We start from the raw sequence: 25,853 nt of genomic DNA, 5'->3' as shown, positions 1-25,853 counted from the left end.
GGTAGTTTCTGAGTTTCATATTAATCAATCCATCATACTACCTATCTTTTTTCCTAGGCCCCACTCCAACTCCGGGGAACAGACTCTGCATACCCTAGACTGCAAACGAGCTCTAGCTTTTTATCTAGACCGTACAGTTGCTCACAGGAAGAGCACTCAATTATTTGTCTCTTTCCATCCTAACAAGTTAGGACAACCTGTGGGTAAGCAGGCTCTTTCCTCCTGGTTGGCGGACTGCATTTCTTTTTGCTATCAGCAAGCTGGCATTCCTTTTCAAGACCGTGTGAAAGCACACTCTGTGAGGGCCATGGCAACTTCGGTGGCACACCTTCGATCGGTGCCGCTTCCCGACATCTGTAAAGCTGCAACCTGGAGTTCTCTCCATACCTTTGCAGCCCACTATTGTTTGGACAAAGCTGGAAGACAGGACTCCATCTTCGGCCAATCTGTCTTGCGTAACCTTTTTTCAACATGATGTACCAACACCCTTCCACCTTCCCGGTAGGGTGCGGATGCCCTTTCCCAAATTCCACCCCAGTTGTTGTGCCTCTTGCACACCGTTGGGTGCATTTGGTGCAAGTCAGGACATCCTCAGCTCGGTACTCACCCATTTGTGAGGACAACCATCCTGCTTGTCCTGTGAGAAAGCAAATGTTGCTTACCTGATGTAACAGGTGTTCTCACAGGACAGCAGGATGTTAGTCCTCACGAAACCCGCCCGCCACCCCGCGGTGTTGGGTTCGTTTTGCTTTTTACTTTTTTAGGCACTGCCTGTAGCTTTGAAAATCAGACTGAAGGGAGACCCCTGCTGGCTGCAGGGTCAGTGCCTTGCTGGGCATGCCCAGTAGGGGCCAGTCAAAGTTCTGTTTAAACTTTGACAGAAGTTTTCCGTGGTGGGCTCCATCCTCGATGTCACTCATTTGTGAGGACTAACATCCTGCTGTCCTGTGAGAACACCTGTTACATCAGGTAAGCAACATTTGCTTAATCCAGTTAGTGGCGCCATGAGGCATCAGCATTACCAAAGCTCCTCAAATACTAGTTTGTGCTGCTACATTCTGTCTTAATCTTATACATAGATCTCCTTTCTTTTAATGTCCTAGTATACATTTTTTCTTCCGTTTGTTTGGAATTAAAGGTCCGTACTTCTAATGGCCATGCCCCTTCTTTAATAAATCTCCTTTATTCTGTGTGCTGCATTTGTAGTTTGAGTGCAATTTTGAAACCCCATGCAACTTCCCTTCGACATTTTGGGTGGTGCGCACAGTGCGGATACTTTTGCAGCTATGTGCTTTGTACCTGCATGGGGATAGATGCAAAGTACGTGCCAGAAAGTATGTGTAGTGATTTGCAAATTAAATGACTGCACACAGTTTTCCCTCCCCTGACTTAACTCTTCCCCTTTTCCCCCCCATGTAGTTTTATCCGCACTGGGGGGATGGGGACAATAATTGCTCTGCATTTTTACATGGGTGAACATGTGTTTACTCTGATAAAATCTTGTGATTATTGCCTCCTGTATGTATTGGTGCTCATGCCATGTAGTTCTCATCAGCACAGCAGAGCTCTAGTTGATTTCTAAGCAGGAAGAGTATCTAGAAACGTCACTTTTTTTTTTTTCACCTGAAGAGTAAAATAGAAGGGAGGACAGAAATCTTATTCATTTATTTTTTAACTGCAAAATTATTTATTTTAAAGTGATTTGGTAGTGCTACTGCTTCATATGGAAACAAAATAAATGCAATCATGTATCTCCATGGACAGTCCCAAGTTATTTTATCCTTGTGCAATGTGGGATATTTAGGCACTATAATAGAGACGTTCTGTTTTGGGGACTGGACGATTAGCATTTTTGTATCATTGGAATGTGAAATATCTTCCCCTGGGCTAGTCCAGTGGACAGTGGTGTGCACCACTAGGCAGGCAGCCGTGGTGCCTAAATGATCTTGGTCTTAAGTGTCCTGCTTCTCTGGCTAGCAGATGTTCCACTTGGTTCCTAAGGAAGGTCATTAACTGCAGTGCAGGGTGTTTGATATTACAGGATGGTCATTTTGCCACAACAGTGTACATGCAAGCCTAAGGTAAGGCAACTGGAGGAAGACAACACCCCAAAATATAAAAGATCCAAACCAAGAATTAACATTATGCCCTGCAACCTGTAATCCTTTCTATAGCATTAGTAAAAAGTCAATGCTTAATTGCACCTTTTGAATGATTTAAAATAAAGTAGTAAATGACTGTCTGCTGGTTTCTTAAAAGGTTGACGTCCTGGTTAGTGGAAAGTAATTATTTTTTATGTTCTTTGTTTTTATTCAATATAAAGTTCTTGCCTTGGCTTCTGGCCCTGAGCTAGGACAGTTGACTTTTGTTGGGCTAGTGGGCATGATCGATCCACCAAGGACAGGTGTGAAAGAAGCAGTGTCAATTCTTATTGCTTCTGGAGTAGCAATAAAAATGGTTACTGGAGATTCTCAGGAGACAGCAGTGGCTATTGGTATGTATAAACAATTCTATTTCTTACTGATTTTCTTTATTTGCCATTAACACACATGTAAAAAGAGGTTGCATATTTCTATAGTGCTATCTCTGTACAACATTCACATGGTAACACAATTTCCTCAAAGAACTTACAGGCTAAATTTGAGCTTAGGTGGGAAGTGACTTCATTGAAATCAGTAAGTGGAGTCAAAGTGGGATCTCTTGGTGCCATGACCACTACATTGCATGTTCAGTTCTCTTTCACAAAGTTCTACAGGGAGTTCTGTTTGTGTCTTGGAGCCATCAAGGGCAATCAGGGTTGGTAAAGCTACATTTCTAGCCAGTGGGGGTTTGATTGCGCCAAAGAACTGCCTTGGAAGAAAATAATTTTACTCTCTCCTTTATATGAGAGAAAGAACAAGAAGATAGAAGTCTATGAATGGTGGCTCCTTGGTTAGATCCAAGTGAAATAATAGAGACAGAGTGGGCAGGGGAGGATGAGAAACACTTATGATCAGTTTGTCAAATCTACCTTGCTACGCTCATATAACATAATTGGCTTTTTTTTTTTGTCTTCAGTTGGCTGATTAGAAAAGCAAAGAATATTGACATGGTGATGTGTTACAGCAGTGTTTGTGAACTCTGGGCCTCGAGGGCCACAAACAGGCCAGGCAATGAATATGCATGAGAGAGATTTGCATGCACTGCCTCTGTTGTATGTTTGTGGCCCTCGAAAACCAGAGTTTCATTTTTGTGTAGGTTAAGTTACGATGAGCAACCAAAATTGAGTGGCCTTGGTAAACACATTATGTAGTCTGTGATGATATGTAATGTTGAATGAACTCTTTGTTTCTCTTCTGTAGCGAGTCGCCTGGGCTTCTATTGCAAAGGTTCCCAGTCTGTGTCAGGAGAAGAAGTAGACACACTGGATATTCAGCAGCTGTCACAGATAGCACCAAAGGTTGGTGAAAAGGCTTAACATGCTAGCTAACCCAGAATGTGTTCTGATGCATCCAAGCCTTGAAGTTAGTTCATGTAATTTGGGTGCAACATAAGATACACTGTGAATATTCCTTCTTTTTTTTCAAGTCGACGATTATTTCAGAATGAATGTAAACACAACGTCAACAATCAGTTATTTGAATATTTCAAAATTTTCAGTTTTCAAAACAAGAACCCATTATTTATGCATCGAGTGCGATCGTTTATAGACCTTCATACCATCCCGCGGTCTTTTGAGCATCTCTGCTCTTTGCTTAAACCGCTTGTGGGATCATCTTTAATCATAGGTCTTCTTCACCTGTATCAAAATTTTCTTTTTGTTTTTTTTTTTTTTTCAAAGCAATTTTTGTTTATAATAAAATGTGCTATATGCTATTTCAAAGCAAGCTGTTAAGATCCTCTTATCCTTTCGCTCTTAAAACCTGTAAAGAATCTTGCATGGATCACATCATATCTTTTCAGGTGCCAAAAGAATGTTGTCTGGGATGACGAACTCTGGTCCTTGAGAGCCACAAACATACAGGTTTTCAGGATATCCATAGTGAATAAGCATAAGCTCAATTTGTATGCACTGCCTCCAGTGGATCTGTCTGTTCATATTTATTGTGGATATCCTGAAAACCTGTTTGTGGCTCTCAAGGGCCCAGAATTGGCCACCCCTGGTGTAACTCGTAGCTGTTGTAGGCAGAGAGGGTCAGTCTAAACAAGGAGTCCTCCAGCTTCAGGGAAGATGGACTTATCTCCAAAGCTGCAAGCCAGAGGGGTGACGTACCTCTCAAGGGTCTTTCTACACAGTGTCCTTGATCTGTGCATTAGACAAAACCACACATGAATAATGTTTTGGAAATGAGTGCTTCAGAATGTTTAGCTGAAATATCAGGTATTGGATGTTTGAGATTGAAGTTGAGTCAGACAACCTGTGACAATTATATATTTGAACAGAAAGGGGGGGCAAACAAATCTCAGCATGATGTTCAAGCTGTGTTAGGGAAAATTGAATGCAAGCAGATTAGTTGAACAAATGAAGTTTGTATAGGCAGGAGAATGGGAGTGGAAGCAGGAAGCTTAGAATAAATTTGTAAGAAATGTGAAGAGCCAGTCCCATGGGTCTGATGGCATCTTGGTTCAACAAGACAGTGCCCAGGTTTTTCAGCAGGTTCAGAGATTTGTGTCCGTGAATGTCCTAGCTCAAAGATGGACTGTCTGTGCTGTACATCTTTTTTAGTGGTCAGGTAACATAAGGATTTTAGAGAACAGAGGATTTTTTCCTGCAGTGAGAATTCTGACAGCTTCTTGATTTCTGGGGCTGGTAGAGTCATCCATCAAGAGCCTCTAGAGAGTTTCCTTAGCTAGACATTCAAAGTCCAGGACTAATTTTTCATCTAGATCTAGATGACTTAGAGTCTTAAGTGGGGAAGGGTACATGGGCAGTTATTACAGGTCTTTTGAACTCAATAAAATTGTCAACAAATAAAGGAAGGTCATTTTATAATTAGTGAAAATGTGCTTTTTTGAATTCAAGAAAAATGTATTTTCTGCATAAGACCTTGTTAAATAGTCTGTTTTGGTGTTTTGGTTTGGTTTGGGACTCTTAGCACTTTGAGTTCATGAAACAGTATTATCATCGTTTTGCTATAATGGTTAGGAAGTTGCAAGCCCTGTAATCTCTGTGGCTCCATTTTTGTGGGGTTTTTTTCCAGACTAAAGTTATTCTCAAGAATACGCTAGGGATTTGATAAAAAAAAAAATGTTTCATGTGAATCAGTGGAGCAGTTCCTGGTTTCACTGTCCCATTACCAGGCCCCTTGTCACGCCTTCCTTAGGCCTCTCTCCAAGATAATCCAGGTTGGGCTTGATCAATACTGGCTCCACTTACACTTTGCCAGGCTTAACTGTAGTTTCTTCTTTAGGCCACTCTCTGGGATGCTCTTGGTCATCACTGGCTCCACTGATGCTTTACCCAGCTCCATGGTAGTGCCATCTTCAGGCCATTCTTTGTGCTGCTGAAAGGTACAAGCCCAAACAGGTGGCACACTGGGTTGCTGCGCTCCCCCCCCCCCCCCCCCTCTGCTTTCAGGCAATCCAAGGCCTTCTTTGTGCTGGAGATCATACAAAACACGTCTATTTCAATCTTCTTTCTGTTCCTGTTATAGGAAAGCTGACTCTTTATTAGGCTTTCCAGGAGATTTTGAATGCAGAGGTCCATTTTTGTTTCTCTCTAGTGCCCGTCCAGCTGCATGGGATTCAGAGGACCCCACCCTGTTCAATTTTCTCTTTTTTTGCAGCCAGAGCACACAAACCCCCCCTTGTTCAAGTGAACAAAAAAAATTCTCTTTTCTTTTATCTACTTATCTATTTATTTATTTATTTGCAAGCAAGCCCCTGCTTGTTCGGCACTAACTGTTTAATTTCCCTAACTCCAGGTGAAGTTAGTCGTCTTGGCTTGTTATAATTAACTTTTAAACTGCCCTTGCAGTGAGGCCCGGGACTTGTCTTTTCCCCACTGTGCTGCTTTGCACTAGTGTAGCTCTGTGCGCTGCTTAGAGCAAAACACTTCCTCAGAAAAATTTGAAATTTGTGAAACCTCTACTGTACTTGGTTTTAACAGGTTCTTTAAGGGTCCACCTCTTGAGCTGTAAATATTGAAAAACTGTTTCCAATTCAATAATAATCCTTTGATTACTCTTCATAGAGAGACATGAATAATTGCTAAAAAGTTGGCCCACTCTATGACGACCTCTAGCACGCCATAATGAAAAGCTAGACTTAATAAAATAGTCTAGAAGGAAGAAAGAGGAGAAAGGGAATAATGTCAGCTTCTTGTTAATCAAAATAATATACGAAATGGCCAAAACTGGGAAGACGAAGAGATGAGAGATACGAATTTGTTTTTCAATTTTTGTGAGGCCCAAAATGGATAGCAAAGTTTTTATCATAGGCTATTTCTCTTTACATAGGAATCCAATGTTTATCAGGAAATTTGTTTAATGCTCTTCAAGAGAGTAGCCCAATAATATCCTCTAAAATCTGAGAGTGCTGCACCACCCTTATCCTGACGACCAGTCAAGGCCTGGAATCTCATTCTAGGCTATATAAACTCAGAAATCAATTTTTGAAGTTTCTTAAAAAAAAAAAAAAAAAAAAAAAATGTTGGACATGAATAGTTAACATATCAAATAAGAATATAAAACAGGGGAGTATGTTCATTTTAATGGAAGCAATCCTGCCAAACCAGGAGATTTAAAGAGGGGCCCATAAAGTCAAATCACTGTTCATTTTCTCAAGCAAGAGTAAGTAGTTCAGCTCATATAACTTTTCCAGTTCATGTGGAATCACTGCTCCTAGGTATTTAATAGACCTCTCACGCCACTTAAAGGGATACGTTTCCTCCAATTTCTTCTTAGTCTCTGAACTGTTCCTAATTCTGAGAATCACTGATTTAAACTGATTTACCTATAGCCCAAAACCTTACAAAACACTTTCGTGGCCTCTATTACTACCTTCATCATCTAAGTTGGATTGGAAACTTGCAAACGCATGTCATCTGCAAATAACACTATACAGTTGTCACTACTGTCAGCTCCAACAATACACAAAAAATCAAGAATGCTTCCTAATCAAAGCTGTAAAAGATCCTATAACAAGGGCAAATAAGAGGAGAAAAGGGACATATGTAGATAAGGCCACTCAATCCTGTTGAACAGTTTCTTAGCATCCAATGATATCAATAATGTCTCATCCCCCAAACTCCTGACATGCTGCATTAATTCAAGGGTGCACCTAACATTATCCACCCCTTGCCAACCTTTTATAAAATCAGTTTGATCTCTGTTAACTAGCAAGGGGAGCACACGTTCATCCCTAATTGCCAAAATCTTGTTGTCATAACTTAAAAGTGAGATTGGTCTGTAGGAACTACAGTCAACAGGATCTTTACTTACCTTAAGTATTACTGAAGTAGAGGCCAATAGAGAAGAATGCACCAAAGATTTCGACCCTCCCCCCGCAAAACACTATTATACAATACAGCCAATCTGAAAGCAAGAAAATCTGAAAAAGTCTTATAAAACAGAAGTGAGAGGCCATCTCCGCCTGGGCTCTTACACTCAGTATATTAATCACATGCTTAACCTCTTGAATGGTAATTAATATCTCTAAGCCCCCACAACTTCCCTTGGTAGCTCAGGCAATACCAGGCTCTCCAAAAAAAGAAAATTTAATCCCCACTGGCTATCAAATTGGAGGTGTACAAAGACACATAATATTCCCTAAAGAAATCTCATGTCTTTCTAGCATCACATTAATCTCAACCTGAAGGGGTCCTAATAACTTTTATCAAACTGGAATTGGTAATAGTCTTCAGCTTATGTGCAAACAATTTATCCACCTTATTCCCCTAAAATAGTTGTGTAATCCAAAGAAGAGCCTTGTCAACTTTTCTGTGTAACAGTAGATTTCAAAATAGCTCTTTTATGCAATACTATCTCATGCAAATAAGAGAGGCAGTACCTATTATTCGCTATTTCAACCCCTCCTTATCTCCATTCTAGCCTTTTCTTCCAATTCTCGAAAAGAGCAATTTCTTGCAGCATTCAACATTATCAGCTTCACTCTGATAGTTGTATTCGCTACCTCCCACAATGTGGTTCCAAACATTTCACCATTATTCGACTAAAAAAAATACCTCAGTGGCATCAGTTAGAGAAGAATGCACTTTCTCATCATTCAACATGCAGTCATTTCAACATGTAGTCATTTAATTGCTTTCTTAAAATTTAGTCTCTGATATCTAATGTGCACTTCAACAAACTAGGGGTATAACATTACCTCCAGGTACTTCCGGTATAGTGTCCTGCACCATCCTGCTTCCAAGGGCCCTGTCTAGAACTTCTGTACTCTTGATCTCCTTTTGTAGGTCGTACAGTCAGGACTTCCTGTGGTGCTGGCTGATACATCACATCCTGACTAGGTATTAAAGGAAGTCCTCTGCAACCACCCAGCACCTCAGCAACAGTGCTCTCAGTTGGTGCTAGGTTGCTTCTCTGTGCCTGTGCTTGCCCTGTCAGTCCTTATCTGTCCCTACCATAACCCTGCTGGCCCTGCCTGACCTGCTTCTTCTCTTTCTTTGGTTGTGCCCCTGCTTCTGACTTTTGCCTACTCCATGACTGCTTGATTTCTGCCAGCTCTGACCTTTGTCTGCTCCATGATTCTGCTTGATCTCTGCCTGCCCTGGCCCCTGCCGTGACAAGTCAGCTCCTTCCTGCTTGATACTCTTTGCTTGCATTGCGGCCTTCTAGGTATACATGGTATAACACTTACACAATAGCATTGAAAAGCTGAAGCCTCTGGTAGAGTCTCTTATTGGTGAGCAGGAAGGCTATAAGTGGGCTCTTCTGGATGCAGAAGAGTGCTAATGTCATCTTCTCCAGTCAGTGTATAAATTGTTCGATACTCAACAAGATCTTCTGCGGCAGCCATTAGAGCACAATGGATGGTTTGATTGAGAGCCAGCAGCTTGCATGTGGATGTTCATTACATGCTGGCCAACATCCCTTGTTTGGAGGAGGAGGAGGAGGACAGGGAAACAGTTGCTCAGATTAAGGAGCATCCTGCTGCCATTCAGATCCCTCTAGGCATCCTTTCTTCACGTTTAAATGCTTCTTCAGTCAATTTCAGCAGCATCTCGCACCACCTGTACTGCCTCAATAGCTGCTTCTGACACATGGATGACACCGTGAGAAACATCAGTCTGGGCCTAGTTTTTTATGAGACTTGACCTTTAGGCCATGGTCCCTGCAGTAGAGGGAGGATTCACTTATTTTTGGAAGAGTGGCAAAATATCACCAAGGACTGTTGGGTCCTTAAAATTGTGGAATCTATTATTTGCGCTTTTCTCATCTTCTAGTCCTGTACCAATGTTTAACCTTTAATTTGGATCATTCTCACTTGACCCAGCTCTGTCTCGAGGTGGAGTCATTTTTCAGTCAGTGGGCAATAAAACCTGTTCCTCTCAAAGACTTTGGCAAGGGGTTCTACTACTGTTATTTTCTTATCCCCAAGAAGTCAGGGGGATCAAGAGCCCATCCTGGATTTACAAAGACTGAACAAGAAACTGTTATGGGAGAAGTTCAGAATGAATTCCCTACACATATTCTTCCCTTCATTCAAGTAGGAGACTGGATATGTGCCCTAGATCTGAAAGATGTGCAAGTTCACTTACCCATCTATCAATCTCATTGGAAATATCAGATTCATCATGGAATCCTCCCACTACTAATAAAAGGTTCTTCCCTTTGGGTTCTCAGTGGCCCCCTAGGGTCTTCAAGAAGTGCCTAGCAGTAGCGGCTGCATACCTTCATCGCCAGGAGATTTGTGCCTTTCCTTACTTGGACAAATGGCTAGTGACAGGATCTTCCCAAAATGAGGTATTAAACTCCCTATAGAAGACTGTCCAGCTACTTCAGTCCTAGAGTAGCAAAAATAATAAGCCTTTGTCTTAGCTGCATCTTGCTGGCAATAAAAGTCTATCTTTACGGAAAAAAAAAATAGCCTGCATCACTAGGATTCATAATCAACTTTGCCAAGTGAAACCTTATTACTACCCAAAGAATCTTTCTAAACCCAAGGGACTTGGTCAGCAACATAATATCTGTTTCAGTTCAATCTCCTGGAGCTATGAGCCATCTGACATGCACTGAGTGTTCTTGCATCTCCTTCAGGGAAAGAGAATTCTGATCTACACCTACAGTGAAAATAGTGATGTTCTACGTGAATAAACAAGGGGGCACAAGGTCATGAACTCTGCCGGGAATCTATAAGAATTTGGGAACGGGTTTGCTGTCACAGAGCTTTTCTCCAAGCAGCCTAATTTTTGGATATCTCCAGCTTGTTGCTGTATTGTCTTAACAGAATTTTTCACTACCATGAGTGGCCTCTAGACCAAAGGGTAGCATTCAGGTTGTTTGACCTCAGAGGTCATCCATTAATCGACTTGTTTGCATCAGAGGACAACAGGGAGAAAATTTGGATCCATTTTTCAAAGCAAGTTTAGATCCGCTCCGGATGCATTTCTCCTGGAATGCAGATCTGCTGTATGACTTTCCTCCTCTTCTGTTGGTAGCAAAAATGGTGCATAGCACAGGCAAGTGTGGTTCTCTTACCTTGTCAGGTTGTCAGTCCATGTATCAATCCCTCTGGGATGCAGACAGGCTCTACTGACTGAAGAGGAGGGTTGTCTATCATCTGAACCTCTCCTCGCTCAACTTGACAGCATGGATGTTGAGCGCTCAATAGTCTCATCACCATTTCTTTCCAAGAAAGTTGAGGATATTGTGATTTTGGCCAGGAAGCCTTCTACTAGAAAAACATACAGTTTTAAATGGAAGTATTTTTCATCTTGGTGTCAGGCAGGCTCTCTGAACCCATTCAACTGCGCTCCAAAGGATCTATTTCTCTCTTTTCATTGGTCAAGTTACATTTTAGTGCCATTGCTGCTTAGCACTCTCAAGTGGATGGTAAACTGAACTCTATACATCCTCTGGTTGTGAAGCTCATGCAAGGCTTATGGCATATGAAACCTCCAGTTACCAAACCACCGGTGCCATGGTTTCTCAATGATGATGAATCCACCTTACAAGCTATTAGAATCAGCTTCCTTAAAGTTCATCACCTGGAAAGTGGTGTTTGTAGTCACCATTACATTGGCTAGAAGATTCAGCAAACTATAAGCATTAGTTCATTACTCTCTGTCCCTGCAGTTTTTCCACAGTAGAGCAGTGCTCCACTCTCTCAGCCCAAGTTTCTGCCAAAAGTAATTTGAGCTTTTCATTTGAATCAAGCCATTATTTTACTCACATTCTTTCCAAGACCTCGTGCACATAAAGGGGAGATGTAAAAGTGTTTTGGCATATTATCTAAAGAGAACAGAGCCTCATCGCCAGGCTTCCCAACTTTTTGTCTCTTACGATCCTAACAGACTGCGCATGTTGCCCAATTGGCTAGCAGACTATAGCACACATTGCTATGCTCTGGCTGGCTTCCAGATACCAAACTGTCAAGGTTCATCAGGTAACAACCATGGCTATCTTAGTGACTCACCTTAGAGCTATGTCCATTGAAGTCATCTGCAAAGCTGCAACTTGGTCATCAGTTCACACATTCACATGCCATTTCTGTCTGGACAATCTCTCAAGAACTGACAAGTTTCAGCAAGCAGTTTTGCACACTGGATTCACCTAGTAGTTCACTCTCCATGGGGGGAGCCGGGTTATTTTTCAGTAAGTGCTTCACCATGCAACCCTTAGATTGAAAATCCCAAGATGTCATGGCTAATTCAACCCAGCTTATTGATGGAGAAAACAAGTTTGATTACCGTAAGCAGAGTTCTCCATAGGTAGCAGGATGAATTATCCATGTTTAATATCTGGCTTCCTGTCTGGAGAGTCGACTACCTAGCTAAAGCTAAGCTCTACAGAGGGGCTAACAAGGGAGCACATGTGCGCATGGGCAACTCCTACGCATGCTGTGTAATAGAACTTTACAGATTTGTATCAGTGGGGCCGCTTGGTGCTGTCAGATGTCATCCATGTGTCGTGGCTAATTCGTCATGCTGTCTATGGAAAACCCGGGTATGGTAAGTAAATTTGCTTTTTTAGGCAGGCTATTTACTGGGGATAAATGTCTTTTGAAAATTGCCCTCATAATGGTTCCATCCTGGGAAATGAGTCTGCATCAAAAAACACTTGAAGACACATTTCAAAGCTCTTTTTTTTGGTCGGCGCTACTTTGATTCAAAATATTCATGCCATTGGACAATGCCCAGACAATTCAAATAAGCAGGGAACACTTGCCTACACTGCTACTTTAGACTACAGCCCCTTCATCCAGCCATTAGATGCCAAAAAGGTACTTGTAAAGTATGTCCTTGGGAATTAGGAAAATGTAGTTTCAAAGACCTGGATTGTAATGACATATGTGCATTTATTCTCTGCTAGGCCTAAGGCTCTACATCAGTGATTCCCAAACCTGTCCTGGAGGTCCCCCAGTCTTCATGCATGCAAATTTGATCTCATGCATATTCATTGTGGATATCCTGAAAACCTGACTGGGTGGTGGGAGTTCTCTTGGACAGGTTTAGGAACCTCTGCTCTACATATTGAATAATTGGTCATGTTTTCTGCCACAGCTACTTTTGTTTTGAAGACAACTTTTTTTTTTTTGGGAGGGGGGTTTGTCCTTTGTTTTCTTCCCTAGAAATCTTGCACATGGGAAACTTTTGAACAATATGTTCTGTATGGGAAGTTTTGTGAAATAGCATTATCAATTGCTGCTTGTGTACAGATGTCTTGGTAACATGGCAAGAATCCAGAATGGAATTGGATCCTTTCCATAAATAGATAAGTACATTATGCCTACAGCTTAAAATCACTCTAGAGGGAAAAAAAAGCATATTTTCTTGACATTAAACTGATTAGATAACAATAAAAAAACCCAAAAACCAGAGCATTACTTTTAGTAAAAAGTTCATAACACTATTACAGTTTAATTGGCCATCAAATGAAAACTTGTAAGTTCTTGAGACTAAAAACGTTCTGTTCAAAGTCCACAGAATGTTGCAAGTGAGCAAAGAAAACTGTTCAAAAGATCTCATAATATAAATGATACCCCAAAAACATTGAGAAGCCTGTAAGAGCATGTTTGCTAATAGGGACATGTTTCTGTAGACATCTCAATGACCAGGAGAAGAATTACATGTGGTGTCTCGAATAAAATGTAGTTCTTGGGGTTCACGTGATGTGGTGAACCTGGATAGATGCTAGAATCCGGGCTCCGGGTGCCATCCCCTCAAAATTCAGCAAATATCGGGGTGAGAACAAAGCATCATTTGCGATTAACTATAAAATCAGACAGCATATTTGTCAATAGATCGATAAATTAATAAATCTCCCAGGGTAATGCCAGCCAAGCTCGGCAAAAAAGATAAAGAAACTCTGCGTCCTGGAACAATTAAATTGGCGGCCATGAGAAAAATGACAGAAAATCAATTTTGGAGGAATTGGTGGTATCTGAGGTAACAGCGGCAGTAGTTTCAGTTTTAAAAGAACAGCTGACAGCAATTTCAGTCCGATCTTGGACCTAAAAAATTCTGTCTGAATTTGACCCTCATTTAGACCATGCTGAAGGCCACATTTCGGTGTTGGAAGATGACTCTGTAGTGTTGCATCCGTCGGTGCTAGACGGCTTCACCCCGTTTGCCTCACCTTGTTCACGGCTCCTCCCGCTTACCTAGGGAAAATGGCTACCGCCGCATCTGCAAGCTGCCCTCTCCAGCGTCCCCGGAACGGCTGTGATGCTGCCTCCCGCCATGCTTCTCCCAAGGGCCTATTAGGGTGCGCGCGACCCTCATCTTTATTCCAACATTGGCGCGAACCTCGGGGGCATCCTCCTCAAGTGACGTCATGCCATCCGGGTATTTAGCCTGCCCTTACGTGCTAGCTAATTGAGGTAGCAAAGACTGGATCTAGGACTGGATTCGGATTGGTCTCAGCCGGTCTAAGCTACTCTGCCGCTTCCGTGCTGCCGCTGGAAGCTCTCTCTCTGCCCTTCGGGGTATTGATTAACCTGGGTACCCGCTCCTCGGGGGCCCTCTGCTTTATTTCAGGTTCTTTACAGGGATCAGGTACTCGCTTCTTGAGGGCCTGCTCTCCCTGCCTCAGTGCCAGTACCATCTACTTCAGCCTGGTGGAATCGCATACCTACGGCTACCATCTAGTGAGTAATCTAACTCTGTCTGTCTCATCCACAGCATTGCCTTGCTGGGAAACCTACACCGGAATTCCCCTATACCATCGGGGAGAGAAGGGTCCCCTCTGCTGAGGGTCCCGAGACTGCTACATCCAGACTACCTCACTACTGCCACCTCTGGTGGTATACATCAAGCTGTACAATAAAAGAGCTAATTCTCTGTTTGTGCATCCTGAGACTAGCCCAGTACTGTGGCTCCCCACGGGGCCCCTCCCCGTGGGCATGGTCATCTGCCACAGTACCCAAGAATCCACCCAAAAACCACTTAAACATAACATGTAGCTTTTGATTCTAAATTAAAATGAATGGAAAAATGCTGACAGTGCAAGAAAATAAGAATGAGGACTTAGAAAATTATTCCTGCAGGAACAATTTGCATTTTGTCGGTTTCAGCGAGAAAGTGGAGGAACGTAGTCTGGTGGGTGTTTTATCCACGAGGTTATCAGAGGCCTTGGACCTGACTGAATTTCAGGGAGCATGGATGATTGAATGGGCTCATTATCTGGGGCTGAGAAGAGAATCTGATTCTCAACCACAAATTGTGATAGCAAAAATCCTTAATTTTACTCATAAGCAAGCTACTATGCAAGCTTACAGAAAGTAATTGGAGATAATGTATCAGTCACAGCTTATCCGTGTATTCCAGAATTACTCCTTGAAAGTCTCTGAGTAAAGAATATACAATGATATATACCACTCTTGTCCAAAAACAAATCTGTTTTATTTTGCAATTCTCGGTGCGACTTCACATTTGGCATGAGGACTCGACATAAGTTTTTGAGTTTGCAGACGCGGAAAGGAACTTTGACATCCATCTAACAGGGTGACTTCTGGTTTAAGGATATTGCATATGGCTCTTTATTTAGTATGCAGTATAAGTAGTAAGTTGCATGAATATTTGCAACAGCGGCTAGAGTTTTAATGGGAAAGATTAAATGCAAATGAGAACTACAGCTGGATTACCCGACTACCCAACTACTTGCCTTTGGGATAGGATTTTAGGGACAGTGTTCATGATTACTTAAAACAGTCATGACCGCTGTTCAACATGCACACAGAGTGACTTAATTGCTCCTATATTGAATATTTGTACTAGACTTTGGAAAGTGTTTCAGTGCTAAACTATACTGGGTACTGACACTGGAAAGAAGGTTGTAATTTATCTCAAACCTAGTCTAATCATATGAATGTCAGTCACACAAAAAAATATAAAGTGTTCATGAGGAATATCGAAAAAGAATAAACACTTATGTTAAACTATATCATTAGGGGTAGATTTTAAAAGCAGCACGCGCGGCGTACATGTGCGCGCGCTACCTGGCACGCACACATGTACGTCTGATTTTATAACATGCGCGTGCATGTTATAAAATCCAGGGTCTGTGCGCACAAGGGGGTGCACAATTGTGCACCTTGGCGCGCGCCGAGCCCATTCCGAGCCGCACTGCCTTCCCCCGTTCCCTCCCAGGCCGCTCCAAAATCAAAGCGGCCTCGTAGGGAACTTTCCTACCCCACCTTCCCTTCCTTTCCTCTACCTCTCCCGCCCTTTCCCCCCTACCTTTGATGACTTCTTTTTTTTGTTTTAAAACTTCAGCCCTGGGGCTGAGGTAAGTTGCGATCCCCAGATCACCCCTTTTGTAAAGCCCTGGGACTTACAAGCGTCGCCGGGCCTTTTTAAAATAGGCCCAGCATGCATAACCTTTTGAAAATCCGGCTCTTAATGTATATAACATAATCAGTTAACTTACAGGCTATCAAATTATAAATATAGAAAAGCTTTATTTCATCAAACAATTTTTTTTTTAAAACAGTTTAGAAGTATCACTTGTATATTGATTTATTAAATAATATATTAATCAGGAAATTTGAAAAAGAGCAGTCAATCCATTCACAAGAGTTTTAACATAGTATCTCCATCACAAAAATGATCCAAATAGTCTTAGAGAAAGTTACTGATATCCAACTTATTTACAATATATCAATGTTTGCAAACACGATTTAGTATGAGACTTTGCTCTTCAAACAGTAGGCTGTTCAGTTTGACAAATGAAAAGCTCTTCGCAAGATGCCCTGCTTCTGTGCCTCAACCAGGCTACTGGTCAATAATCATGTGTATTTCAGATGCTAATTCTATATTCTTTGTCTCCACTCTTGACAAAAGATCTTCTGTTTCGCTCCAAAGATAGGGCTTCATCAGGAGAAGGAGAAAGCATAGGACATTTGGATCATTAGTACTAGAAAATAAAAACAAAAAATGTATATGTATATATATGTCTTAAAATGGTAATATCATAAGACTTATACAAATTTAAAGTAAGTTAAAAAAAAAAGACTTTGAACCTACCATTTGAAATTATATCTTAACATACATAATTTAGCAGTAGAGAAAACATTTTTAAATATTCAAGTTATACAAATCAACCTGAAAAGCAAAATTAAACCAAATCTGAATAAAGACTTATACATTTATTTTAAATATACATACAGCAAATGTTGGCGATAACTATTTTGAAATGAATACTTTTAAAAAAGAAACAATCTCAATCGCACTGACCTGGAAAGAGTCTTCCTCTCCTAAGTATTTTCTACAGAGAAGTTATTGCGAGGCTGGATGCCTCTGGATTTGACTGGTTTTTATGTGTGTGCAATGTTCCCTCTAATTTCTGATATGCTATGTGCACAAACATTTTGTTGTGTGCAACTTTTCCGAAACTTAACTTAATGTTGTGCGTCCAAACTTACAACTCAGCCTACTGGAGTTAAAAAAAAAAAAAAAAAGACGTGAAGACCAAATGAAATGTTAACATTTTTATATACTACTTAACTAAAGAGGCTATTAAGGTATAGCAAGTAGAAAGCATAACAGTTTATTTGTTTTATACCATATATACTGAGTGACTGCGCCTCATAACTCAGTTCACAACTTCACAGTCCATAATATTTACATTTTTTCCCTGCGGTTTTTGACATTTGTCCATTCGTTATAGATTCTGTCAAGATTTATATTTCCGCCATCTAGTTGATAGTTCTTCACACTCATGATCATATCCAAATGCTCCGTCTGTAACCGATTCCGCGATTTGGTTTTCATAGTGTTCCTTAAACTGAAGCCATGTTCACAGTCTACCCTGGATGCCATGAATTGTTTCTCCAATATCCATCAACACAGCGAGGTCTTTGAATTGTTCATTTTGAGTTACAAATGACAACATAGATGACAAATTTGAAACAACTTTGTCTTTGATTTTCTCAGCAGCAACGGATTTTAAGTCGTATTGATCAACTACTGTTAATTCCTCAGGCAGAAACTATATTGAGCACAAAGTGATTTTATGTTGTTAATTCCGAAATCGAAGTCACAATTGACAAGTAAAACCCGTAAATAAATAAATAAATAAGTGAGTGACCCAATATCAAATGCAGCCCATGCCTGTACTTCCTCTTCTGGAAACCTTTCATCCAGATGGACACACAAGAGATTGATAAATGTGTTCAGCGAGCTTGTGTCGACATTACTATTGATTGATACCTGTAATAGTGCTTTAACACTTTGACTCCACTGAGCTGAGCTTGTTAGATATTGACTTCTGATCTTGTTCAGTTTGCCTCGAGCTAGATGGTGAGCTTCTAGAGTTGTTAACCCCTTCTTCTTCTTCTGAAGAGACAATGAAGCCAAATCTGATAGAACATCATTCAGAATTTCCAGAGCTACCCTAAACTCAGAAGTGCTCAGCTTCTTGATACTTTACAAGAGGACCTTGCAAGGCTGGAAGATTGGGCATCCAAATGGCAGATGAAATTTAATGTGGACAAGTGCAAGGTGTTGCATATAGGGAAAAATAACCCTTGCTATAGTTACACGATGTTAGGTTCCATATTAGGAGCTACCACCCAGGAAAAAGATCTGGGCATCATAGTGGATAATACTTTAAAATCGTCGGCTCAGTGTGCTGCAGCAGTCAAAAAAGCAAACAGAATGTTAGGAATTATTAGGAAGGGAATGGTTAATAAAATGGAAAATGTCATAATGCCTCTATATCGCTCCATGGTGAGACCGCACCTGGAATACTGTGTACAATTCTGGTCGCCGCATCTCAAAAAAGATTTATTTATTTATTTAACACTTTTCTATACCGACCTTCATGGTAATGACCATATCAGATTGGTTTACATCGAACAGGGTAAAAAACTGAAACTGAAAAAAAAAAAAGATATAGTTGCGATGGAGAAGGTACAGAGAAGGGCAACCAAAATGATAAATGGGATGGAACAGCTCCCCTACGAGGAAAAGCTGAAGAGGTTAGGGCTGTTCAGCTTGGAGAAGAGACAGCTGAGGGGGGGATATGAGAGAGGTCTTTAAGATCATGAGAGGTCTTGAACGAGTAGATGTGAATCGGTTATTTACACTTTCGAATAATAGAAGGACTAGGGGGCATTCCATGAAGTTAGCAAGTAGCACATTTAAGACTAATAGGAGGAATTTTCTTTTTCACTCAACGCACAATAAAGCTCTGGAATTTGTTGCCAGAGGATGTGGTTAGTGTTGCCAGAGTTAGTGTAGTTAGTGTAGCTGGGTTCAAAAAAGGTTTGGATAAGTTCTTGGAGGAGAAGTCCATTAATGGCTATTAATCAAATTTACTTAGGGAATAGCCACTGCTATTAATTGCATCAGTGGCATGGGACCTTCTTAGTGTTTGGGTAATTGCCAGGTTCTTGTGGCCTGGTTTGGCCTCTGTTGGAAACAGGATGCTGGGCTTGATGGACCCTTGGTCTGACCCAGCATGGTAATTTCTTATGTTCTTATGTTGAAACAGTATTTGGCAATTGGGTCTTTTCCCCGCTCTTCCTCGAAATAGTGTAATAAAACAGCATAGTTTCGAACTTTGGCTTGTACAGCAAAATGCCTCGACAGCCATCACATTTCATTTAAAGGTCTGAATGCCACTGAATCATGCTCTGAGGCACCAACGATTTCTTGAAATTTAACTCTTTTCAAAATAGATCTACTAAACATTGAGTACACAGTTCTGATAAGAGTTTCAATGTCTTGCATCAGTTTGACTTCCTTCCTTGTATCAGTTATTTCTAAATCTTCAGGATGGGCTACACAGTGTTGCTGAGTTAGATATGGGATTTCTTTTTTCAACTGTGCTGCTACTCCATTTTTTCTTCCTAACATAACAGAGGCTCCGTCCAATGTAAACATAACCATCTTCCTTAAATCAAGCTTGTTTGCTGTATAAAAGAGTTTGATGGCAGATATGATTAAAGCAGCATTGCAATGTTCTAATCGCAAAATGCCACCAAATGATACTTTGTAATCGAAAGCATTGCTAGGCCGATACTTAAAGTAAAGTATTAAGCATTTGGTCAAAGATATGTCAGTGCTTTCATCAACGGTTAAAGTGTGGAACAATGCCGAAGAAATTTTTTGCATTATATCATTTTTAACAATGCTGTTGATGACTTCAAGAAATTCAAATGCGTAATTTTTACTTCTCCAACTATCTGGCAGCTTTACAAATTTGGCCATGTGTTCATTTATATCTGTAACAGCCAGCATAGATGAGTTCAATTTGATGGCTAGCAAGATGCTGTCAATCAGGACCTTTATCTCATCTGGATTTGAACACTTCCGTTCTACAACGATTTGCCTCCTTTGCTTTTCTTCTGGAGTCTCTAGTAACAGGTTCTTCAACCCACTGCGAAATAGTGGATTCATATTTTTCAATTTTGTTACACTGTTAATGTGAGATTTACTTACTAGATGTCTTTTGAGGAAATCCAGTTTCCAGACCTCGTTCCAACTTTTACCCGTAGAAAACTCTCCTACAGCTTTCGCTTCTGCGCAGATCAGACAAATGACTCCTTTATCTTTATCATACGAAAAAATTTCACGCAGGGCTACACGAGTTAGGCCGTGCGACTTCACGGTATTCGTTTCTACAGTCTCCTCTAGCCATTCGGATTTAAATGATGTAGCTATTCTCTTGCGTTTAACATCTTTACTCATTTCGGTTTTTATGTATTCAAATCTTATTATCTTAATTGTAATTAACTTAAATATTATCAACTTATTTAAACTTAACCAGTTGACACTATCTTTTTCTAATGTTCTTTATAAATGTTTTATATTACCACATGCCGTCATATATACTCAGTCATCTAACTGCTGACGCAGAGCATAGATTCTTAATACACGTGTGTATTGTGTAGCCTGGCAATGCTAGCATCCCTCCCATCCACACTGTGTCGCTGTACCCTGAACTGCTGCAGCTATGCCATTGGAGGTTGGGAGTATGAACTCTCCCTGACCTCATCCCATTAATGACCTAGCAGGCTAGCAGTCAGTTCTAAATAACAAGTGGCATCCTGGCCTCTGTCAGAGAGCCACATCAGTGTGTGCACTTAGGCCTAAAATCATTGGGGTTACAGAAACTTTGGAGCAAGTGTTTAAACCAATACTATGGACTATGTAGAGATGAGTCGGAGATCTCTTAACCCATCTATGTAGCGCACGTTAGATGTCTCCCATCATTGCTGTGCAAGTATAATGATTTTATGCCTAATAATTTGCCTAGTTTTTGGAAAAACTGTAGGATTAAAAACTCTGGGCGGTAAACTTTCTACCATGTGTGCGACCTTCATGGGCCGTGTGTGCGCCCATACGTGCACAGCTTAGAGGGAACACTGTGTGCGTGCCGGTATACTACAGATCAAACACTATTCTGACTATGTCACGACATAAATGTCAATTATTAGATAATAAACCACGTTACCAAATGTGCCAAAATATATTTTGTATAAACAACCCTCATTCGTGGTTTATTATCTAATAATTGGTTTATTATCTAATAATTGTCATATTATTACCATTGTTGACATCCAGTTTTCAAGAAATATACGACATAAATGTCATCATATGCTAGTGAAACTGAATAAAAATCACGCCAAAAAGCTATTCTAGGCAGTTTATTTTTATTAATATGTCCTATCATCAGACAACAGTTTTTTGTTATGAACAACCTAATATAATTTTGAAAAAATATTATAGATAGTTATTTTACAGAAATTGTTTTAATTATTCTATCTGGTCTTGTCTTGAGTCTGGTACACTCAGGATTCAACACCATGTCAGTTTTGTCCGAAAAGCTGATACATATTTATTTTAAGAATGCCTATAAATTGACGCGTGCTTCTGTTCATAAAAATGGGCAAAGGACAAACTGAACTTATAAACTATAAAATGTGGAGTTAATTGTTTTTATAGAAAATTCTCTCACAGAAGTTATGTGATATGGTTAAACAACCTAAAGCAGTCGCCGATGAGTTCCAAGTTGAACAGCACATCGACTGAGCCACATCGTATATGATGCCATCAATTGGCAAAACAAATGTATAGTGCTGACTTCAATTGTATTCTTTAATTTAAACAATTTGCTCCAACTGCGAGCTTCACAAATGATTATATTTATTTGAATTTTGTTATATGAAAATTTTTCTAAGATGGAAGATGTTTCTACTGAAAATACATTGTTAAAGTAATACATTAAAAAAAAATATAGTTGATATTACTGACTGATTGCTATTCAAAAGGAGTATATTATTCTAAAAAAAAAATCCTGTTACAAAAAGTTGATATTACAAAAAGGACTCCCATTCGATAGCTAAATTCAAGCCCTCTGGTCGAACTGTATGCCATGAGTAAATATAATATTGTTCTCGACGTCTCAATGCTAAGGAGATGTTGCCTCCCCTAGCCATGGCTATTCTCTGTACTATAAAGAACTGCAGATCATCTTTGGTATGACTAAGTTCCCACCAATGTTTAATGAAGGGGTAATCCACTTTTTGAATCCTGATGCAATTTTTATGTTGGATGATTCTTATCTTAATTGGCAATTTGGTCTGCCCAATGTAGGTTTTTTGGAATGAACAGATGATAGCATATATCACCTGAGAAGTATTACAGTCAAAATGTCCCTGTAGAACATGACGAATAGGTTCCATGGGATGTTTGAATATAGACATTTGTTACACATTAGTTTATATTACACAATGTGTGCAAGGAAATTGTCCCCAATTTCCCTGTTCGACTTGAAAACAGGGCAGATATGCACTAATTTATCATGGAGATTTGGTCCCCTGGTACGTGCACAACAAGGTTCTGCTTGAAATGTTTCATAAATCTGTAGCACATGCCAATGATGCAATATCACTTTTTGCACCATATTAGACTCCTCAGAATAGGGTAATAAACAGACGAGATTATCATCAGGTGATTTTTTTTTCTTGTTGCTGATAGCATACAGATTTATTTAAATGCTCTTCTGATTACCTTTTTGGGATATCCTCTATCCTGGAACTTAAACCGCATGTAGTTTGCCTGTACCTTATAATCAGTTATAGAAGAACACAGCAATCGTAGACGTAAGAACTGGCCCACAGGAATATTGGTCTGGAGACTGTATGGATGCTAACTGTCAAAATGAAGGATGGAATTTCTATCTGTAGGTTTCTTATAAATGGTAGTCTGTATTTTGTTATCGTCTTTGAATACAAATCAAAACACAAGTGATATTTCTAAACTATTTTTTTTTAAAAACAAAAATTGATGAAATAAAGCTTTTCTATAATTATAATTTGCCTGTAAGTTCACTGATTGTTATGTGCATTAAGGATACAGTTTAATATAAGTATTTTTTTCTTTTTTGATATATATCAGTGAGGACTGACTAATATATGGCTGTTTTGACATAAGGTTTGATCCAGATATGATCGTTGTATGATTATCGTTTATTTGCATATATATGGATGTTACAGATTTGTTATATTTAGACAAAATGAAGGGGGTGGCACCTAAACACATTGTTTACCCTGAGCTCCCATTTAAAAGGAATATGTTCATGTTGATGGAGTTAGAGAGAGGGAAATGTTCTGTAACATATTTTGTATTGTAGATGAAAGGGAAGGTAGATTAAGTGGAGGAGAACAGCTGCAGAATTATTCATGTTCTACTTTTTAGACAGAATAGAGAATTGGGGGTATTCAGGCTGGGAGACACTTCCTTAGATAACGTGTTCGATATACTTATACATGATGTACAATTTTTTTTCTTGGGAAAATGATGCGAAAGACCAGAATATTAACCTGGAATGTGTGTGGCATAGATTCTGCGGTTAAGAGAAACAAGCAATGAAGTAATTCAGAACAGATATAGCATTCTTACAAGAAACAAAATTAACAGATGCAGAACACAGTAAATTGAATCAGAATTGAGTAGGGCAAGTGGTTTGTTTTTTTTTTTGCTTCCTCTGGCTTCCATAGAGCGCAAGTTGCTATTTTAATTCGTTTAATTCCCTTTCAGAAGCAAAATGTAATCCAAGATCCTGAAAGCAGGTTTGTTAGAGTTGAAGGCCTTCTATTTGGGAAACATATACAGTTTTGTAATGTTTATGCTCCAAAATCTTATACTCATTTTTTTTGTGAAAATGATTAATATCCTTGTGCAGTATTCTCATATATCTAACATATTGGGAGTAGATTTTAATATTATATCTGATCCAGTAATGGATATGATTCCTACAAATCCCTTGGCCTCAATTTCACAGAACAAAGGGATTCCATATATTTGTAATACATTGAATTTGCTAGATGGGTGGAGAAGTTTACATCTCATAGAAAGGGGCTATACCCATATATTGAGGGTCCATATTTCATTGGATTTTTTTTTTATTTTAATTTTTTTTTAACTATTTCTGGTTTTTCACAAGTGCCTGGAGCAGAGATTGGCCCACTAGAGGTTTCAGATCATGCCCCAATATGGAGGGTTTGGCGCCATAAGCTCGGTTCCAGATTTTGAGGTTCCCTACATAGTTGTATGAAGGCATATAGTTCCATGAATATTTAAAGAAGAAATGGTCAGATTTTATTTCATGTAATGGATCACACCTCTTAGATCTACTCTTGTTTTGGGAAACAGCTAAAGGTGTGTTGAGAAGTGATATAACACGTGGCGCATAAAAAACAATCAATGGCTAGAGCGATTTTAAGACTAGAATGTGAATTACAGTTTGATAAAAGTTTATTTCAGAGAAATCCACATAAGTAAAATTGAATATTCTTATCCACCGAAGAACTAAAAAGAGACTTTTATATTGTAAGCACAGATTCTTTCTATATGGCAACAAACCTGGACGGATGATGGCAAATTTAGTAAAACAAAAATCAGGTAAAACTTATATTACTGCTATGTGAGACCAATTAGGGGCTCTGGGACACTCTACTTCAGAGATTAGCCAGATATTTTGTCATTATTATAAATGTTTGTACACTGCTGAATGAGGGAATCATAATCCAAAATTAAGCCTTGAATTCTCTGATACTGATGAAATATGGGGGCAATTAAGCAAACAAAACTTTAAGTCCCTGGGTCCTGATGGACTACCAGGGGAATTTTTATAAATTAGTGATAGCTGAAGTATGTAATCCAATGGCAAAAATTTTTGAGGCCCTTTTAGCTGTGGAGGAAATGCCTTATCAATCAAATAGTCATGATCACTGTATTGCCTAAGCCTGGCCGAGATCCTACCACTCCTGGGATGTTTCGACCAATTTCACTACTAAATCACGATAATGTCTTGTAATAGGGAGTCTAAAGACAAAAATAAAGTCAACAGATTGATTAGCACCTTTTTTGCAGGATCTGGTGTTGGCAGAACAGGTTGGTTTTGTGAAAGGGAGAGCTCCAGTTATGAATGTAGGGAAGATTTTAGCCTTTCTAGACCAGGTATTAAGACAAGAATTACGCTCCCTTTTGATTAGCTTTGATACCGAAAAGGCATTTGATAGGGTAGATTGGACATTCTTGATTGAATCATTGAGATCTCAAGGTTTTGAGGGTCCTTTTCTAAGATTTCTGACTATACTATATAACAATCCAAGAGCTAGAGTTCTGGTAAATGGCGATTTTACTCCTGAATTTATTCTGCACTGAACTATCCAGTATACAGGATGGATAGCCTTGCCCTTGACAGGATGCAGTGTGGGTGAACTTCAGATCTAACATATCTCCTTGCTTAGGAGTTTGGGCTAGCAATCCCATTCACGGATTGCCTTTCAACCCACATGCATACACTCCTTCTAACCCCCCCTCCCCCCCCCCCCACATGCAAGCACTCTTCTCCCTTACCCCCTCCACAAATGCATGCAGTCAACCACCCCCACAATAAACACTCCACCCAATCCACTTCCTAGGACCAACTAGAAGACATGCACATTCTTGGAGAAACTGTAACATGCACGTGCAGTCATGGAGTATAAAAGATATTCTTGTTTTCTCCTACTGTTGATCAAGTGGATTGCCCCTAGGATTGAAATCATATTTCCCAATGATTTATTAAATGCTGAAGCTCTAGATTGTTTGTTTTTTTATGATACAATCATGAGGAAATGTTAAAATCAAAGGCTAATATAGTTAAAGTTTATGGGAAAAGCTGAGGGTAAGGCACTTGGTTCTAGTAGTATGGAAGACACAGAAGTTTCCCAGGTGTATGAGATTCTCCTAGGAC

The 25,853-nt window shown here is 39.8% G+C and overlaps 1 protein-coding gene across 4 annotated transcripts in view; it reads left to right on the top strand.

Annotated features, from left to right (window-relative positions):
• The window catches only part of ATP2C1 (ATPase secretory pathway Ca2+ transporting 1), a 374,199-nt gene that overhangs the window by 288,931 nt on the left and 59,415 nt on the right, over nucleotides 1-25,853 (top strand). For all 4 annotated transcript variants that reach the window (XM_029589345.1, XM_029589348.1, XM_029589346.1 and 1 more), the window contains exons 18-19: nucleotides 2,324-2,494; nucleotides 3,342-3,439. In XM_029589345.1, the coding sequence (XP_029445205.1) occupies nucleotides 2,324-2,494; nucleotides 3,342-3,439 (269 nt within the window). The remainder of the gene's footprint in view (nucleotides 1-2,323; nucleotides 2,495-3,341; nucleotides 3,440-25,853) is intronic.

Source organism: Rhinatrema bivittatum, chromosome 2 (genome assembly GCF_901001135.1).
Source record: "Rhinatrema bivittatum chromosome 2, aRhiBiv1.1, whole genome shotgun sequence".
Taxonomy (NCBI): domain Eukaryota; kingdom Metazoa; phylum Chordata; class Amphibia; order Gymnophiona; family Rhinatrematidae; genus Rhinatrema; species Rhinatrema bivittatum.
Note: the sequence above shows the minus strand (reverse complement) of the source record. Positions and strands in the feature narration are given on the sequence as shown.